Source organism: Rhodnius prolixus, unplaced genomic scaffold (genome assembly GCF_049639745.1).
Source record: "Rhodnius prolixus isolate KJV_2025 unplaced genomic scaffold, Rpr scaffold_6, whole genome shotgun sequence".
Taxonomy (NCBI): Eukaryota; Metazoa; Arthropoda; class Insecta; order Hemiptera; family Reduviidae; genus Rhodnius; species Rhodnius prolixus.
In genome coordinates, this window is record NW_027411634.1 from 32634875 (window position 1) to 32651547 (window position 16673).

Sequence of the window (16673 nt, forward strand, 5' to 3'; positions counted from 1 at the left end):
ACTATTCTTCTCTGGAACGCCAATGGCTTGAACTCCCACAGAGACGAACTAGACACTCTACTACACGACAAACGTATTGACATAGCTTTACTCACAGAAACTCACTTCACTAGTAGATCTCACTTTTACATCACTGACTACAAAACGTACAGGACTGACCATCCGGACGACACAGCCCACGGAGGTGCGGCGATCCTAATTCGCAACAGCCTTTCACACTACAGCCTTCCTTCAACAGCAACTGACTACCTCCAATCCTCTGTAATTTCCTTAACTGCTCTTCCATACAAGTTCAGTATTGCAGCTGTATACTGCCCACCAAACAAATCAATATCCCGAGAGCAATTTGCTTCCTATTTTGGCACCATCGGTCCAAGGTTTCTCTCCGGGGGAGATTACAATGCAAAGCACCAGCAGTGGGGATGTCGCACTACGAATCCAAGAGGTCAGGTACTTCTTAATGTCCTATTATCCAAAAACTACAGCAGCATCTCACCTAATCAACCTACATATTGGCCGACATCTTTATCTAAACTTCTTGATATTCTCGATTTCTTCGTAATCTCTCACATATCTCATCACTTTGACATCTCTACACTTTCTGAACTCTCCTCAAACCACAGTCCTGTTCTTCTTACACTTAACATAAGGCCATTTCCTACCATACCTAAACCTTCTCTTATATGTGGACAAGTAGATTGGGAGCAATTCCAATCAAAACTGGAAGACAAGTTGAACTTACGGATTTCTCTTAAAACGGCTGAAGAGTTGGACAATGCAGTAGAACATTTAACCACTTCTATACAGACTTCTATCTGGGAATCCTCGACTCATTCTGTAGCACAACGAACTCACATGACTAACATACCATTATACATTCGGACACTCATCACGGATAAAAGGCGTGCGAGAGCGAAATGGCAACGCACCCGCTATCCATCTGACAAACGAGAATTCAACAGACTGACTCACCTACTTAGAAACCAACTTAGACAACTAAGAGAAGAACGCTTTGAAGAATACACTTCATCTCTATCGACTGAAGACAAGTCTCTATGGACAGCCACAAAAAGGATCCTTTCATACAAGTCAGTAGCATCTCCACTTCGTCGTGATGACGGCTCGTGGGCCTCCTCTGACGAAGATAAAGCTTCCCTATTTGCATCTTATCTAACTTCTGTCTTTACTCCTCACTCTGAATTAGTCAATCCTCAGTTCCAAGAATCGCTCTTAAAAGATCTTGATACTCCTCTTCCTCTCTCGCTTCCTCCAAAGCCATTCACCCCTTCAGAGGTTAAACATATTATTAGATACCTTCCTTTAAAAAAAGCACCCGGTTTTGATCTCGTTACTCCAACCATCCTTCGAAAACTTCCTAAAAAAGCTCTAGTTTTACTCACCTCAATCTACAACGCCACTCTCCGCACCACCTACTTTCCGCTAATATGGAAATTTTCCATTATACTTCCGATACCTAAGCCAAATAAACCTTCACAACTCCCGACGTCACATCGTCCCATTAGCTTACTGTCAGGGCTAGGAAAAATTCTTGAAAAACTCCTGCTAAAACGTATTCTTCCAATAATTGAATCTAATGACATTCTCCCGGATCACCAATTTGGATTCAGGCGACAGCACTCCACCATACAGCAGTGCCATCGAGTTGTAGATGTAATCTCCACTTCCCTTGAGAAGAAGGAGTGTTGTTCTGGGGTGTTCCTTGATGTGAAGCAGGCTTTCGATCGGGTGTGGCACACTGGACTTCTCTGGAAGCTCAAGACCATCCTTCCAGCCACCTATTTCCTCATTTTGAAATCTTACTTGACTGACAGACATTTTAGAGTGAAGGTAGGAACTATTCTTTCTCCATTCAGCCATGCTGACGCTGGAGTTCCGCAAGGCAGCATACTAGGCCCCATTCTGTACACAATCTACTCCTCAGACATACCTACTCATCCTCAAACTACTCTTCTCACCTATGCTGACGATACTGCCATCTTATCTACTGACAAAGACCCAATAATAGCTCATAGAAACCTTCAGACTCACCTCACCTCCTTAGAAAATTGGTTCAAAAAATGGGCTGTCAAACTGAACGAAACTAAATCTCAAAATATCACCTTCACTCTTCGACGCATCACTCTTCCTCCTGTCTTTTACAATCTTATTCCTTTACCAGTAGTAAATGTAGTCCGCTACCTTGGGCTTTACCTTGACAGAAGACTCACATGGAACCCTCATACTCGACTTAAGAGAACAGAACTTAACAGACGCTTCCGACAACTGAAAAGACTACTCGACAACAGATCAAAACTCACTCTGGACAACAAAAGACTAATATATGTAAGTATACTAAAGCCAGTCTGGGCTTACGGCATCGAACTGTGGGGTTCAACCAAACGCTCAAATCTGCAAAGGATCCAGTCCTTGCAATCTAACATTCTTCGCTCTATAGTAAACGCTCCTTTCTACGTCACCAATCAAACCATTCACACAGACTTGAACATTCCTTTCGTCACACAAGTTGCAAAAACACGTTACAGAAATTTCCATCTTAACATTCAAACACATCACAATCCACTGGTACAACATCTATCTTCAAGAACATTTCCAGACAACACTTCCAGACGTCTTAAAAGACAGTGGCCTCGCGATCTCCTCTCTGATGAAGAGAGTCAGTAGAAAGTAAATTGTTTTTTGGAGTGTTACCGCTGGGTAACTTCTCCACTCTTTTATTCTGTTATTTATAGTTATCATTGTTGCTTATAACGCAAAATGCGTTGATTGTAACTAAATAAATGATTAAAAAAAAAAAAAAAAAAAAAAAAAAACATCTGTTACAAACAAGAAGGTTTAATAGTTATTTGGTAATTTTGGGATAGTTGCGTTTAATTACCAAAAAAATTGGAAAAATTGTGAAAAAAAATCACATATTTACGTGATCAATATCTTTCATGTAAAGGATCAAACTTATTCCTTAATTTACCAAATAATGCACTTTTGCAGCATGAACTATGTCTTGAAAGGTGCCTCCTCAGGCTCGCAAGCCAGGTCAGCCAGGAGGTTATCAACTGCTCTCTGTATCTGAAGAGGCACCTTTGAAGGCACAGTACATGCTTGAGAACATCTAAAGCTCTTAACATTTGATTTTTCTTAGAAAAATCACTCGGAAAACGACTTATTTCCCGATATTAAGAAAAATACTAGCTTTACTGCCTTGGCAATATTTTCAGTAGAAAGGGGATGAAAAAATACATAAAAATGACCTATCGCGTGCTCTTCTTTCTCTTTGATAAAAAGTTAAAATATTGAAATATGATTAATAAATACCAGATTTTGAATTGGCCTAGCACCTTTAATTTTGAAAATATCGAATTGCGGTTTCCGGTTTCTTTCGTTACTTTTTATACTCTTTAAAACTGTGTATATGAAAATGGGGGTCAACTGCGAACCCTCACTTTTGGTCGCGCGTCGGCCGCATATGCGGGCAGGAATCTAAAATCAAGTCACATATTCTGAAACTAGAGGTGACAGGCAACAAATTTTTCCTCTACCATTTTTCGCTCAGAACAACCGTTTAAGCATGAAATGCATTTGAGCCGTCTTAAAATGAACACCCTGTATATAAAATACAAAAAAATATCACCATAAAGATGACCTCTGATCTGGCAGCTGTACCAGAACCCAGTCTGTTTTGTGGGTACAAAGTAACCTGTGCTGCTTTTTTTTTGCTTGATTTTATGGGCGTATTCAGTTTTTTAATCAATCTAATGTCTCTCATCCTAAATTAACTATTTGCCAGGCTAGTATTCTGGAAAAGAGATGGCAGGATAAATGGGGGGAGAAAATAAAGAGTAATTGATTGCTTTTAAAGTAAATATTTAGAAAACATTTCATAGAAAAAAAGGCCAAAAATTTGATCCTGTAAATAGAGAAAAAATTCAATTTGCTGATAGAATCTTCAACGAAATTTTAAAAAAAAAGTTAAAAAGAATAAAAATGCAATTTAATTTACTCATAGAGTCCTGGAGTTTATACATCAAAGTTATACAAGTATGGCGTTAGACTTCGAGATATCGGCGAGTAAACTCAGAATGAAAAATAGTATTGAAGGGAAATCTGCAAAGAAAATGACTGAATCCCTGGTTAAGGTGGCATGGCCATCATGTAAATAGAAAGGTAAATATAAGAATGAAGGACCAGAGAATGAAGACAGGGAAACACCCAGTATGAACTGAGAAGACAGCGACAGAGAGATCTTGGTGGTTCTGGTTATCGACCGAAGTATCTGGATAAGAGTCTCTATTATGTTTCAGTAGCTGTAGACTAGCGAAGAACCAGGAAGAAGTAATTATGTATTGTTTGAGGAAAGTTATATTCTAACGTAGGACCTTTCTCATTTAAATTCTTAAACAATGCCATCATTACATATTCCTCACTTCCGGCACACAACTCTTCTAGCTGGTTCTGGAAGATACGGTTAGGGGGGTACTAGCAACTCCGTCCCTAGAAGAGTAGTCGGAGAAGAAGAGGAGGGAGGAGGTCGGACGACTTCTCTTGGGTTTTTGACCTAGGAGTTCTAGTTTGCTCTTGCTTCAGCCAATCTTCTTTCTCACAAATCTTCTCCTAATAATGTCTACAACTCTTTTTCGTGATCCTAAGTTGGCCGAAAGTCGTTCAGGCAAGCATGTTCTAATCCAACTATAAGCCGGAGCCCCTTTTGCTTCACCTTCTCCAAGCATTCTTAAAAATGTATTGGAATATACGCGTGATTGGTGTATACGGATGTAATCATAATAATAACAGTAATAATAAAAATATTTATTGCTTTCAAGTTACCAGCATAGCAAGGCACATTTTCTTTCAGCCTTAAGTCTATTTCTCATCAGAATATTTTATGACATCATACAGGTGGCAATTAAAGTTCTATCGGGGTAAAACTGATATTTTACTGTTTTTACAATCATTCGAGGATACTTTTAAGACCCAGTACTGGTCCAGGGCTAGCACCCGCAGCTTCTCAATACAATAAAGAATCGGTAAATAATTATCAACTCCACCCAGAGGACATATCACTCTGTGGTGGTTATTGTAAGTTGAATTCAGAATAGAAGGATAAAAACAAAAAGTAAAAAGCGTTCTTAGAGGATTAATCCGTGAACGGCCAGCTTACAGTTAGCAAAAGACAGCTTCGTAGTCAAGATAATGGTGGGCATTAAACGCGTTAAGACAACATTCCTTGTTAGATAAGCCGACAGACATTTGATTCTTAGGAAATCCTAAATGTTTGCTGAATGTGCGTTTTTCTTTTTACAGCGCTCTTAAATCTGCTAAAACAAAATTGCTACAAAATAAGTACGTATTTTCTCTTTCAGCTATCATCATGGTATCTCGTATCTTTTCTTTAATCGTTTGCTAGTAATGTTTCTTCATACTCTTGTTTCTACTAAAGAATCTCAAGGATTTTTGTATTTACAAAAAGGATTTAGGAGGATTATCTAAGCAAGGTTTACGGTGAGTCTGCAGTTTGTTGATAAAAATGTCCATTCTTGCTTTGCTAAAAAAAAAAATCAAGCACTCCATTTCACTATCCACGTTGGAGGGGAATTCTTACTTCCTTCCTTTCTCAAATTCACAGAAAGGTTTTTCTGTTTAGTAACAAACAGAGAAGGTTTCTACTGTCATCCGAATTGCCACCTTATCGCAAACATTGCTTTGTAGAAGAAAATCTTCCATACTTACAACAAACTATATATTCGTGTTGTGAAAATGCACACACCGGAAGGAAAAGTGGAAACCAGCTACACACACTACAATGCTGGACACTTCTTATCCTCACCGACAATGTGGGCGCCAATTTCTTCCTTACAAGAAGAGAAAAGGATTGTGGAACTTAGTTAAGTGAGCAACATCTATGTGATATCTTGGAGGGACTTTACTATATTCTTTTCGAAAATATAAAACTAAAGATTTCTCTAATCAAGTCGAAGAGGTGTTTTTAGGTAATTTCCTAAAATGAACTGTTCCAATCAGAAATATGAATTTCGTTAATTATATTGTTAAATGGGTGGATATTTTCTTCTGATTGCGATCCTATTTCCGGTTCTGATGTCCCAGAAAAATGTTAACTTCCATTTGGTGCAAAATTTTGGACGCTGTTTTTACTTTTACAAATTAGTTTATCTTCAAGAATCTGGTAAAACACTCTCATGAAAAAACACCACAGTTTACGTAATAGATTCCCTTCGTCAGAATTTAGAATTTTTACTAAAAATTAGGTGAGATCAATATTATAAATGTTGCACACTTTAATAACAACCATTTACAAAAAAATCGCTTAAAAACTACCAAAATTTGGATTACGAATTTGAATTATCATTAATATTTAACCCTTCATCGGGCGCTATATTTTTGTAACACCATAGGGCGCAACTAATCTGTGAGATTAATGACCAAATAGTTGTTAATTTCATCAAAAATGTTTTGGAAACGGATGAAAAATTTCAGTTTTTCTTTAAAAAAAAGTAATAAACTCGTAAAGTGTAACAGAACATTAATGTGAATAGAAAAATCACAGTGAGGGAAGGGATTAGCTATGAGGTTAGCATACTGGGACTCCCACGCGGAGGTCCCGGGTTCGAATCCAGCTGCTTACCCTTAGATTTTCTCTTCCTAGGAGCTTCTTACAGCTCACTGTCCGGTGATGGACAGTGTTGTCTGTAACGAGAGGACACTGTCCGGAGGCCGGCAGTGCACTGAATAAGGCTCCGGGCGCCAATAACCATGGATGTTGACGCGCCTAAAAATTATAAATAAATAAAAATCACAGTCATCCCTAATTTTGAGGTGCACATTTTTTTGTAAATATGCGATGGTTTATTAGAATTATCCCAGAAATTGTTTACGCATTGATGTCCGCTATGTTTAGAAGAGCGAAAGAATGACCATGAACCATCTCCGAACGTTTCTGTCGACGTTGTCACCAACTACACCAGGCAAACGCCATAAAATAAGGCTCCCTCGTCTAACACTAGAAGTAGGTTTTTTTTATCCAACAATTTGGTTACTTTATCTGCATCATGTTCTTCTAAAAATTAAAAGAAAAAGAAAAGAAAAGCGCTTCTTGTTCAGAGTCCGAATCTTCTTCTTTCTTCTACAAAATGTTATTCAACAAAAGACACTCGTTGCAAAAATAGTCAATAAGTAGAAAAACTGTCTTTTAAATGATAATATGTACTTTGTAACAGTTTTTTTGATAAGAAAACTTGAAAAATTTCAATACCCAAAGAATAAGACCATCGGGCGCAACTAATCTGGACAAATTACGCGGACGCTAAGTCCACACCACATAACTCAGAGTAGAACACCGACAGGCCATTTGGTTAGAAGAAGGTAAAAGAGGAAGCTACTGAAGGCTCATTCAAAGAAATACCTGAGTTGCTATCAACAAGAAAATGCCCTCTTCATGTCACAGATTAAATGCGCCCAATGGAGGGTTAATAGGTCTCAAGTCCAAAATTTACTCCGAAATTGGACTTTAAAAAGCACAGTATAGCGATTAGCTATAATTAGCAAGTTAGATTCCTACAGAGTAATCCTGGGTTCGAACCCAGCTGCACACTCTTAGATTTTCTCTTCCTAGGAGCTTCTTACAGCTCACTCTCTGGTGATGGACCGTACTGTCCATAATTGTAGAACATACAGTAAATAACTTGACAGGGCAGAAAATACCAAATCTTATAATGGTTAATAACATAAGCTCTGAACATGACCTAGATTCTATGTCGAAAGCTTGGCAAAAAATACAAAAATTATGACTGAAATTGACAATGTTCTTTCTTCCCTTTGCCTCAACATATTGCGTAAAAAATAAAATTCAATCCATAGAGTAGGAAAGTAGAAACTCACTAAATGAAGAGTAAAAATGGATCCATTATTTACAGATATATATATCTTTAAATCAACAAATTATCAAATCTATAAATACTCGTAAAAATTAATTACGGAAGCTTGAATGTAATTATCGGAGAATATTAAAAAGAAAAACGCAATTTTAGAACTACATGTTTTACTATTTATTTTACCATTTCCAAAACTAGGTGTAACTTGCAATAAAGATTGGCATGATTGCCTACAATTATAGAAAAGGTCGTTAGGAAAACTAGAATAACCTATTAAGGAAATTAAGGTGCTGGCTGCAGGAGGTTGGAAGGGAGGTTATTTCCAGGAGATAGGATCACAAACCGGGAACGTTTCCTCTGCCACACTCTCCCTTTACAAGGCGTGCCAACGACGGCGGTGGCGCCTTGTCCTCGGCAACGTTATTTGACTAATGTGGTATTCATGTGATGATGATATCTGGCCGACCAATTTCTAACTTTTGCTTAATGAGAATAAAATTGTGTCATAAAACATTTCAAATGTTTAAAGGGGGAATTAAATACTTTTTAACTTCTATTTATTATAATTTCACTTTCATTTTAATTTTGCCTAGTTTAAACTCTCCCATTATCAGTATAAATATTAAACTGATAAGAAGTTCTATTTCGTATAATTTTTAAATTCTTGATCAACACGAGTAATGAACTTTACAGAATCAAAAATAATAATGAACGCTTTACAAAATGGATATCGGTCCGCTGAAGGTTGATAATAGATAAATCAATCAAGAAAAACCAATATTTAATTGGAAAAAAGAAAATTAAACTTTTCAGAGCCATTTGCAACGCATTTCCACGCATGGCGAGCATGCTTAACGATTTGCTAGCTCGGAAAATTCAGCTGGGCTTTTGACAAGGGAAGAATGACCAAGATAAGTAGTACGAATCTTTGACAGAATCGAACCTCCTGCTATAAAATGAACAAAATCTTCCTTGGTACACATATATCATTCACTTTTTCCACGAATGGAGAGAAATTATAATGTTGGATGAGTAAAAAACGAAAAATCAACACAGGAATACTGTAGGATACCAAATTTTTAACCAAGAAATGCAATTTTTTTCGATCATTTTCTTTGAAACTTTGTTAGAATCTTCAGCAATCCGAATCAAATTATGGTAATTGCGTTTTGTACCAGAAGAATATGTTTTTTTGTGGTCCTTTAAGCATAAACTTAAAATAAAGAATCTTCTTCTTCTTCCCATGGTGCTGCAGTCCTATAGTAGGACCTGGACCTTATTCAAGAGAGAGTACCACTCTTCCCTATCCTCGGCTTTTAGGCGCCATCTTCTAACACCCACCTTTCGCAGATCTCCTTCTACGTCATCCAACCATCTTATCCTGGGACGACCTCTACGTCACTCGGTGATGGGGCATCCGTTCAACATGGCCGAGCCATCTCAGCCTGCCTTTTTTGTGATACAAGAAGCTATGTCAGGTTCTCCATATAGTTTCTTGAGTTCTTCGTTCACCCGTCAATGTACACCGGGCCTTAGATTTTTCGCAATACTTTTCGCGCCCATATACTCTAAGCATATTCTCACATTATTGTGTAATTGCCCAAGTCTCGTTACCGTACATCACTACCGGCCTTATTATTGTTTTATCAATAATAATTTTCACCGGACTTGACAAATTCTTAAACCGTAAAACGTTTTGTAACGCATACAGACACACCTGTTTCCTGCAGTTACTCTTCCTTTTATTTCAGCGGTTATGTCACAATTTGCTGTCAGTACGGAGCCAAGGTATTTGAATTTGTCGCATGTGGAGAAGGTATAATTGAGAATCTGAACTTGCTCTTCTCGTTGGCTCTGTAGCCTTGAGGTGCGCATGAGCTTAGTCTTCTCTTGGTTTATCTCCAGGCCTCGTAAAATAAAGAATCACTCCAATAAATTATAAATCGAGCAGTTCTTCAACTGTGAGTATGTCTACAGAAACTTAATCGCAGATAAGATTAAAGTTACTTGACTGCTAAGTATAACTAAGTAAAGCAATGCCAATCTTTTCCCTGCTGATGGTCTTATACTGATCATTATCGCAGATGAAGACGAATTGCAAATATACTTAATTTAAATAATACTAATTTAATCTCATTTAACATATTTAAAACAAAATCTAAAGGCAAAACCGGAAATCGGAAAAAAGAATTTTACTGAAAGATATTTCAAATAATATAAACTTAGCAAAATAACGTAGTAACAACATTACGGCTGCATTGCAAATAAAAACAGCAACATTACTCAAAAAATGCAATATATGCAAGCAAATTGATATTATTCCGCACTTTTTTTTTATTTTATAAATATCAAGAAGCTAATTATGTCCTAAAGTTAATTGAAAAACTTATAACTTGCAGCTCGATAATGTCAACATTGCACATTAATTATACTTTAACTAACTAAATTTGAAACAGAACATTAATTACATGAATGGTGGTTTAATTGTTAGCAATTCTAGAATATAAATGATAATATATGGGCTGATACAAGAAAGTACTTGAAAAGTTTCAGCAAGTGCTGAAAAATACGTACATTCAGAAGTTTCTGACATGTAGGGAAGTACTGCATATTTTATACCATTGATTCCAAATAGTACTAAAATAATAGATCGCCATTAAAAAAAACTTACAAGTTGTGACTCTGTCGACAAGAAATCACTCAACGTTTAGACTTTCTTTTACAGCAAATCTAACTTAAGAAGTTTCTTAGTGAAAGAAGTTGGTGGCGATTTATGGAAGAGAAAATGGGGAAGATCGAGGAGGACGTGGAAGGAAAACAGGGTATCTTGGAGGAAAGGGTTTTGGCATAAAGGCCAAAGGAAGGTTATCGTGGAAATATAACTTTTCCGCGTTATAACAACACCTTAGAGAAGGAAAAGGCTATTGTGTACCTTAAAAATCTGCTTAAAAGTGCGTAAGCATTGGTAAAGCCGGTCTTACACAAGTAAAGTTTATTACCTTCCATGTGATTAACTGAATCTACCTGTATCCCAGCCATACCACATGAACTAAACTTATAATTACTTATTCCAACGCATAATTCCCATGACGCCCTCAGGCCATGGGAAAGTGTTGATGGGTTCATCTCCTATAGGATATGGCGTATCCAACAGCAAACTGTAGCAGTAGCAGCCGCTACAGACAAAACTTACATCAAACTTCTATAAACGTGCAAACACAGGTAGCCCAGAGCTATTACAGGATCTTTAGGGAGTTGGAGAGAATAAGTCTAAAACCTTAGCTGTTTAATTGTTAATGTTAGCTGAGGAGTCTTTAAAATTATTCTAAATTTAAAACAAAATTTCTCTTAATTGAAATTACTATTCTTTTCTTTTAAATCGCCCCTTTTTCTTTTACTAACCTTAATATTGTTCTTTCAGGGAAAAGGTTAGAAAAGAAAAACGGTTAAATGAAGTTAACTGTGACTTATTCACAAAATAAATTGATATTCACATTATTATACTACCGTTGGGAAAATTACATAGTTTGGTGGTTAACCGCCGGAGTAATGAATTCAAACTGCAACTAAACGGCCAGGACAATCTGCGGTTAACATTACCGGACAATATCTTTCTTGTTTTGCTACACAAAGGGCTAGTTTAGGGCTGGATTAGAATTCTTAAGCCTAAGATAACTATCAAGATTAGTGCGCGGTTACCCTAATACTGGTTTAACTGTAAAGAAAAAGAGGTCTTTAGGAAAAGATCTCTTGAAAAGTTTGGCCGTTTTTTTTTTTTGAAAATTTTGTGTGAATTTTAAGTTATGCAAGAGTGAACAGTCTTAACTCAAAAATACTTTTTAACTGCTATTTATTATACGAGGGTTGTTTGAAAAGTCCGTGCAAAAATAAAAACTACTTAATTTTTTGGGGTAAACCTTTTTTATTTTTCAACATAGTCTCCTTTTAAGCTTATACGAGGTGTGTTCAAAAAGTAACGGGAATTTTTAAATTTCGCGGGTTTGGAGAGTCTGATTGTAAATTTTTTTTTTATTATGTTGGTACACATGCCCCTGAAGTACGATAATATTTTCAGTAATATTCATTGTTTACTTCTTAAGTGGCAGCCGTTAAGGTTAGACGTGTTTTTCGAGCTTGGCGATTTTTGTTTGTTAAAAAAAATGGATCAAAGAATTTGTATTAAATTTTGCGTAAAAAATGAAATAAAGTGTAATAAAGTGTGTGAAATGTTAATAAAGGCATATGGTGAGTCTGCTATGAGTAAAACAAGGATTTACGAGTGGTATAAGCGTTTCCAAGATGGCCGCGAAAACGTTGAAGATGACGAACGACCTGGACGTCCAAGCACATCAACAACCGATGAAAACGTGAAAAAAGTGAAAGAAATGGTTATGAACGATCGCCGAATCACAATCAGAGAAGTCGCTGATGATGTTGCCATATCAATTGGCTCATGCCATGAAATTTTTTCGGATGTTTTGGGTATGAAACGTGTGGCAGCAAAATTTGTTCCAAAATTGTTGAATTTCGAACAAAAACAGCGGAGAATGGAAGTTGCTCAAGAGTCACTCAATGAAGTCGACAACGATGCGGATCTACTGAAACGTGTTATAACAGGTGACGAAACATGGGTTTACGGATATGATGTCGAAACTAAGGCTCAATCGTCCCAGTGGAGGCATTCTGGATCGCCAAGACCGAAAAAGGCTCGACAAGTGCGGTCGAATGTGAAGGTTATGCTCACTGTGTTCTTCGATTTTAATGGCATAGTGCATCATGAATTCTTGCCACAAGGTCAAACAATCAATAAGGAGTACTACCTACAAGTTCAACGCCGTTTGCGTGAAGCAATCCGAAAAAAACGCCCGGATTTGTGGCAAAACAATTCATGGATTTTGCACCACGATAATGCACCTGCTCACACTTCATTGCTTGTTCGTGAATTTTTGGCCAAAAACAAAACTTTAACGATGCCCCAGCCTCCATATTCGCCAGACATGGCTCCATGTGACTTTTTTCTATTTCCAAACATAAAGAGAACATTAAAAGGCCGTCGTTTTACAAGCATAGATGACATTAAAAGCGAATCGCTGAAAGAGCTGAAAGCTATCACAAAGATCGAGTTTCAGAAGTGTTTCGAGGATTGGAAAAAGCGCTGGCACAAGTGTATTGTATGCGAAGGGGACTACTTTGAAGGCGACAATATTAATGTAGATGAATAAATAAATATTTTTTTCAAAAAACGAAAATTCCCGTTACTTTTTGAACACACCTCGTACACTTCGTCCAACGCTGCTCTAGTTTGTTGATCCCTTCCGAATAATAGGATTTGTCCAAGTCTGAAAAATAGCCATTCGTTTCTGCAATCACCTCCTCGTTTGAATAAAATCTTTTTCCCGCCAGCCATTTCATCATATTGGGGAACAAATAGTAGCCCGAGGGAGCCAAGTCTGGAGAATAGGGGGAATGTGAAACGAGTTGGAACCCTATTTCCATTAATTTTGCGACCACAACTGCTGAGGTGTGAGCTGGTGCGTTGTCGTGATGGAAAAGGACTTTTTTGTGGGCCAATCGTGGGCGTTTTTCTTGCAGCACGGTTTTCAAACGGTCCAATAACGATGAATAATATGCACCTGTAATAGTTTTACCCTTTTCCAGATAGTCGATGAGGATTTTTCCTTGCGAATTCCAAAAGACTGTCGCCATAATCTTTCCGGCCGAAGGAACGGTCTTCGCCTTTTTTGGCGCAGATTCCCCCTTGGTAACCCATTGTTTAGATTGTTCTTTGGTCTCAGGAGTGTAGTGATGTATCCATGTTTCATCCACAGTGACGAAACGACGCTTAAAGTCCTGCGGATTCTTCTGGAACAGTTGCAAACCGTCCTTGCAACACTTCACACGATTTCGTTTTTGGTCAAGCGTGAGCAATCGCGGCACCCATCTTGCGGATAGCTTTGTCATGTCCAAATGTTGATGCAAACTATTATGTACCCGTTCATTCGAGATGCCCACAGCACTAGCAATCTCACACACCTTCCACTCTTCTGTCATCCATCACCATATCATGGATTTTATCAATGATTTCTGGAGTAGTAACGTCGAACAGGGCGTCCAGAACGTTCAGCGTCACTTGTGCCCATATGGCCACTCCGAAAATTTTGAAACCACTTATAAACTGTTCTAATCGAAGGTGCAGAGTCACCATAATGTTTATCAAGCTTCTCTTTAGTCTCCTGAGGCGTTTTGCCTTTCATAAAGTAGTGTTTAATCAACACACGAAATTCTTTTTCGTCCATTTTTTGAAAATCACTCGACTTCCTCGATTCAAACGAATGCCAAACACAAAGAAATAGACCGATCTGGCTGAAACTTGGTGTTTGTTCTTCCAAGAGATGCTACTAACTAAACATAACCTCGATAAGCGCCAGTGGTGCTATCTCTCTGACTTTGCACGGACTTTTCAAACGACCCTCGTACTGGTTTAACTGTAAAGAAAAAGAGGTCTTTAGGAAAAGATCTCTTGAAAAGTTTGGCCATGCTAATTTCCGCTTATTTCGAAAAGTTTGGAATGGCTACTTAGTAATAGATTGGAGTATCGCAATCGTTATTTCCGATTTGAGATCTCTAAGTCCAAAAACAAGGTTTTTTTTTTGAAAATTTTGTGTGAATTTTAAGTTATGCAAGAGTGAACAGTCTTAACTCAAAAATACTTTTTAACTTCTATTTATTGTAATTTCACTTCTATTTTAATTTTGCCTAGTTTAAACTCTCCCATTATCAGTATAAATATTAAACTGATAAGAAGTTGTATTTCGTATAATTTGAAATACTTAATCAATACGAGTAATGAACTTTACAGAACCAAAAATAATAATGCAACACTTTAACAGAGTGAATATCCGTCCACTAGAGGTTGATAATTACAAAAATCAATCAAGAAAAACCAATATTTAATTAGAAAAAAGAAAATTAAACTTTCAAAAGAGCCATTAGCAACGCATTTCCACGCATGGTGAGCATGCTTAACGATTTGCTAGCTCGGAAAATTCAGCTGGGCTTTTGACAAGGGAAGAATGACCAAGATAAGCAGTATAAATCCTCTGACAGGATTGAACCTCCTGAATCTCAAGGAAAGTCAATGGATACACGGACTTGATGCTTCGTTTCAGGTTTCCCATGAGCCTTGATAGTAACTTAGCGGAAAAGACGTTTAAACGGAAAAACAATTGATAATTGTTTTTTGTATTTGATTGAGATTTTTACTAATAATGATGGAATAAATCTACAGAGAACTAATAATGGTTCTAAATATGCGTAGACCAATTTATCTTCTTGAAACTATCTTGAAAACACCGTAAAATTATCTTAAAATAAATATAATTCTTCTAATTTACATTAAATTACATGAATCAATTCAGAAATTTTGAACATGTCATGCCAACCAAATACTTTTATCATGAAAAACCAGCATTTCAGTTTTTTTTTTAAATAAAATTTGAATATTTTCGTTCAATATTATAAAATAAACAAATCTCTTCAGCGATATTTACGTACAAGAGTGATATTTTTCTAGTCAGCTGTTAGAAAATTTTACATGGATTGGTGTATGCCAATGGCTGGTCACTAGACTAACTGTTTTGGACGAGGGTCACGGCCAATGTTTACATATTGCTGCGCTCCCATTGCCAATAGATTGCACATCTGCGCACCTCTTGCACAAATAATGCATAACTCTGCATGGATCGAATAGGTGAAGCTCAATTTTTCTGTTTGGTTACAACACAGTTGTAACTTTGGCTAGTTTTTTTTATCAATTGTAATTTTACAATTTTTAGTGTAGTAAACAACCATTTGTTCTGACCAAAAATCTCTTTCAATGTGGTTTTTTTAAATAATAAAGTCCAGAATAGTTATTACAAGAAAGTATTCATAAATTCGTTTTTTTTTAATTATTGTTTCTAGTTTAATGGATTACTTACAGCTTTTTTGACGAACGATACAAAACCATATCCTTTCGATTTCATAGTTTGTGGATCGCGGACTACCCTGCAGTCCCTGAAACATAGATACATAATACTATAAATATCATACAGATACATAATCTCTAAGTAAAGATTATAATTATAATATTATTAGATGGACATGTTAACGTTGGAATTGCAGGAATTGTTTTTGAAACAAAAAATATGAAATCTATCAGCAAAACAGCAACTTCTAATATCTTCCTTCAGTACAGTAAATCTTAAACTAAATTTAAAATTTGTAGTTTCAGTAATTTTTTTCATTTTTGGGTCATGCTGACCACAAAAGTCCGCAGACAAATCCAATCAGGACCGAATTCAGATGATTTCAAAAGCGATATTTCAAGTTAAAAGTTGATACATAGAATACTTACTACGTTTGAGGCAAAGGAGAGATATCTAAATATGTTTTTAGGCAACGATTTCAATTACTTGTTATTTATTTAAATCAAATAACCCTAAATGAAATAACCTAAACATAAGATGATAAAAACATCGTAAGAAGAAGATTAATAAATAGAATAGAGTAGTCACTCCTACACAAATAATTAGAATATTAAAAGTAATGATTGTATTTAGTGAACGCCAGAGCGCGCCGACTCTCTATTAATATTCAACAATTATGAAGCAATTAATTAAAACAAGTATGGGAATATGATGAGGTAATGTTTATTGGTTAACGAGGACTCTATTTAGCATGTGTATTTGTGTAAAGAGTGTAGGGAAGAGTTCACAGGGAGAAAATTGAAGT

At 36.7% G+C, this 16673-nt stretch overlaps 1 protein-coding gene across 7 annotated transcripts in view; it reads right to left on the reverse strand.

The window, feature by feature from the left end:
• The window catches only part of LOC141460300 (nucleolysin TIAR), a 1257025-nt gene that overhangs the window by 178814 nt on the left and 1061538 nt on the right, over nt 1-16673 (reverse strand). For all 7 annotated transcript variants that reach the window (XR_012461847.1, XM_074140191.1, XM_074140188.1 and 4 more), the window contains one exon: nt 15881-15956. Coding sequence is in view for 6 of the 7 variants with exons in the window: in XM_074140191.1 (XP_073996292.1) it covers nt 15881-15956 (76 nt within the window). In the remaining variant the exon portion in view is untranslated. The remainder of the gene's footprint in view (nt 1-15880; nt 15957-16673) is intronic.